This window comes from Chiroxiphia lanceolata, chromosome 16, assembly GCF_009829145.1.
Source record: "Chiroxiphia lanceolata isolate bChiLan1 chromosome 16, bChiLan1.pri, whole genome shotgun sequence".
Lineage (NCBI taxonomy): Eukaryota > Metazoa > Chordata > Aves > Passeriformes > Pipridae > Chiroxiphia > Chiroxiphia lanceolata.
This window is the reverse complement of record NC_045652.1, coordinates 13251102-13254996: the sequence shown is the minus strand read 5'-3', so window position 1 is coordinate 13254996 and position 3895 is coordinate 13251102. Positions and strand designations below refer to the sequence as shown.

The following is a 3895-nucleotide window of genomic DNA, read 5'->3' as shown; positions in this document are numbered from 1 at the left end:
TTATTATTATTGTTGTTGTTTTCACGTTAAACCAGCGCCTTGCGCAGCGTGAGAGCTTTTCGACGAACTCGGCTCCGATTTTGCTTAAAACGATTAAAAATAAGCAGAAAAGTGCCGGAGGGGGTGGAGTGGGGCGTCGGGGGCCGATTTTTGGGGCTGTTTCTCCCGTTTTCTGGCCGATGTCCCGGTGGGCGCCTCGAAACTCCTGTTTCAAAACTCCATCGGGAGGGGTGGTGGGGGGAACGCTTTATTATTATTACTACTTTTAATTTATACCGGATTAAATTAGATTTTTCCCTCCTCCCCTTTTTCGTTATAAAAACCGATTTTTGTTTAATTAAGTAAAGAAGCTAGGGGTGGGTTGGGAGGTTCTGGGTGGTGGGGGTGGCGTGGCAGCGAAGGGGTGTCCCCCCCTACGGGGGGTGCTCGGCGAGGGGTGCAAAGGGAAAAAATAAACTAAAAATAGAGGAAAAAGGGAAAATAAATTAAAATAGGGGAAAAAAGGCAAAGAAAAGTAAAAGTTGGTGTGGCCGGCGGGCAGCGTTGCGGGGGGGGGGCAGCCCCCCCAAATCCGGGGGGGAGTGTGTGTGTGTCTCCTCCCCCAGCCTCCCTTTTCACCCTATTTTTGAATTTTTTGGGGGGGGGGGCGGAGCCCGCGAGGAGGACACGGGACCCTCCCCCGCTCCCCCCCGGCCCTGAAAGGCCGCTTTGTCCGCGGCGGGGCCGTGGGAGAGGGCCCGGCGGCACTTCCCCCTCAGCCCCTCCCGGGCGGGATGAAGGATTTAACCCCCACAGATAATAAAGGGGGTCGCGGGGTGTTCCCCCCTCCCGCCCAGCCCCGCTCCGAGCGGGGGGACCCGCGGCCGCTCCCCCTCACCCGCCCGCCCGCGCCGGGCGGGAGCGCGGGGGGAGCCTCGAAACAGCAGCGGGAGCGCCGGGGGCGGGGCGAGCAGGGGGAGCCTGGAAACGGCCGCCTGTTTACCCGCCGCTGAGCGACAGCCCAGCCAGCCAATGAGGAGGTGCGGGCAGGCAGCGGGCCCGCCCCCGCCGCGCCGAGAACAATGCGTGTTTCATGGCCCCGCCGCCGCCGTTTTTTCCTCCTCCCTTTCCCCCCCCCTCTCCCGGTTCTTTCCCCTCCCTCCCGCCCCGCGCTCGCGTTCGCGTTCTCTCCCTCCCCCTTTTTTTTTTTTTTTTAATTTTTTTTTTTACTCCCTAATTTTTTTTTTTATCCTTTTTTTTTTTTTCTTCCCCTTAAGCGCCGCCGAAGCCGCGCGCGCGGGGCCGGCCCGGGAAGCAGGCGGGGGGGGGGGGGGGCGGTGTGTGAGTGAGTGAGTGAGTGAGTGAGTGAGTGTGGTGTGTCTGTGTGTGTGTGTGTGAGGGGAGGCGATGCCGCAGCTCGGCGGGGCCCCGCCGCTCCATGGCGCGGCCGCCACCGCGTCGCTGCCGCGCTGCTGCCCCTGAGGAGCGGAGCGGAGGAGCGGAGGAGCCGGGCGGCGGGCAGGGCGGCGAGCCGGCACCCCCCGCGCCAGCCCCGCGCCGCCGCCATGCCCCGCGAACAGGCGGCCTGAGGTAGGACCCGTGCCCGGACTCGCCACCCCGACCCTGGGGCGGCGGCCCCGGCCCCGCTCCGACCCCCCCCCCCCCGCCCGCCCCATCCCGCGCTTCTTTTTGCCCCTTTTTTAGCCGTTTTCCCCATTATTTCATCACTTCCCAGCCGCGATCAGCCCGCTCCCGCAGCCCCGCGGGGTGAGGCTCGCCCCGCGCAGCCACGCAGGCAGGGCTGCGTTAGTTATAAAATTCACCCAAAAATAACTAAAAAAACAAACAAACAAGAAACGCCAAACCAAAACAAAGCTGAGAGGCTTTAGTCACAATTTCGCGTTTCTCCCCTCTTTCCTTCTTTCTTTTGTGTTTTTTTTTTCTTTTTTAAATCATCCCTCCCCCGCTCCGGAGCGCTCGCCCGGGAGCCGGGACGGGCGGCGGGGCCGGAGCGGCGGCTCTCGGGGCTCCGGCAGCGCTTTGGGGGCCACTTTCGGAGGAGAACCCCCACTTTATCCCCGGATCGTTTATTATTTCTCGCTATCCCGGTGCAAAACGCGGCGGGCGAGTGGAGCCTTTCATCAGGCTGCAAGTACAAATATAGATGATTTTATATGTACTTTATATTTTTTTTTTTTTCGCTCTGCCAGGAAGCGATAATAATACGTGTGTTGTTTTCCTGAGTGAAAGCGGCTCTGGGAAAAGTGGAAAAAGAAAAAAAAGAAAAAAAATAAAGACAACAAACCCAGGCGGTGTTTTGGAGCCTTGGGAATGGGGGGTAAAAAAGAAGCGAGAAACGGGGCTGCGGGAGCGATGCCGGCGCCGGAGCCCGCGGCGGGGGAAGACATAAAAAAAGGGGAAAAATGTAAAAAAAAAAAAAAGGGGGAAAAAGATGCGAAAAAAAAATAGGAAGAAAGAAAAGGAAGATCTGGGTGTTTATTTTTTGTTGTTCTGGGATTTTTGGGTTTGTTTCTCTGTGCGGTGCCGCGTCCGCGCAGGTCGGTCCCGCCGGAGCCGGGCTGCGGGCGCTCCCCGTCCCGGCCGGGGCTGTGACCGTGACAAACGTAACTCTTCTAAAAAAAAAAAAATTAAATTGGTAAAATATTATTCTTAAATACTTTTTTTTTTTTTTTTTGGTCCTCGTGTTTTGCCACAAGTTTTCCTTAATTTTTTTTTTTTTCTCTCTCCGCTTCTTCCCCCTTCTCTCCCCCACACCCCGGGAAGGTCAGGGTGGGGTTTGAGGGGGTGTTTGTGTGTGTATTTTTGGGGGTGGCTGTGAGCAGGGGGGGGTGTCGGGGCATGTCGTCTCAACGCATTCCCCCTTTTTTTTTATCCCTCGCAGGCAGCGCCGAGACCGCCGCGCCGGGGCTGGCTCCCTGCACCGCGCCATGGGACGCTTGGACGCCTTATTTTTGAAAACCATCTGATTTTTTGGGGGAGGAGGAGGAGGAGGAGGGGGCTGGGGGGCGGGGGGGGGGTGGGGGGGGAAGGCGGTGGCGGGCACCGACAGCGATCCGGGAGACTCCGTGAAGCCGGCGAGTGGATGATGGATGGCCGAGATTTCGGGCCCCCCCGCTCGGTGCACGGCCCCCCTCCGCTGCTCTCCGGGCTGGCCATGGAGAGCCACCGCCTGGGAGCCACCGGCCGCCTGGCCCCCGCCGCCGGGCCCATGGCCGCCGGGCTCCCCGCCGCCCTCCAGCCCGGGAAATTCCTCGCATCGGGCATCAGCCTCCACTCGCACCCGGGTAAGGCTCCGCGGAACCCCCGGTACCCCCCGCGCCTTCCCTCGCTCCCCTCCGCGGCCGCGGGTCCGGGCTTCAACCCCCCCCCCCAAAAAAAATATAATAATCGTAATAATAATCACGTATTTCTACGCTCGCAGCTTTTTGGCGTGTTTCCCCCCCGCTGCTTCGCGTGGTTTTGATTTAGAAGAAAAACAGGGGAATGCGGGAAAAATATGAAAAAAACCCCGGGGGATGGCGAAAAAAAAATAAGGGAATGCAGGAAAAAATAAGGGGATGGGGGAAGAATCGCGGCTAGCCGATAAGAATCCCCTCTCCCAGCGCGCGGTTTTGTTGGCACTGAGGAAAATCCCCGCCGAGTCGGCTGCGGAATAAATCCGGGGAATAAATCCGATTTTCGGGAAGGCTGGGAGAGGCGCAGACCGGGGCGCGGGGGGACGGGGCTGCGCTGTCCGACGCGGTGCTTCCCTGCCAGGCAGAGAAAACATCCCTGGGCTGGGAAAAAGGGGTAAAATGGGGCAGTTTTGGTGATTTCTTGCCCGGTGCAGCCCGAGCCCCGCCGCGGTCCCGCTGCCTCTGGGCAGCGCTGCCGGCACCGCCACTTTTGGTGGTTT

General features: G+C 59.4%; 1 protein-coding gene across 1 annotated transcript in view; it reads left to right on the top strand.

Moving 5' to 3' along the window:
• The first annotated feature begins 1300 nt into the window (after positions 1–1300).
• Positions 1301–3895, top strand: part of TNRC18 (trinucleotide repeat containing 18) — a 56967-nt gene continuing 54372 nt past the window's right edge. Inside the window, 2 exon segments of the mRNA XM_032704229.1 lie at positions 1301–1569; positions 2882–3284. Coding sequence (XP_032560120.1) covers positions 3083–3284 — 202 coding nt within the window. The 5' untranslated portion in view covers positions 1301–1569; positions 2882–3082.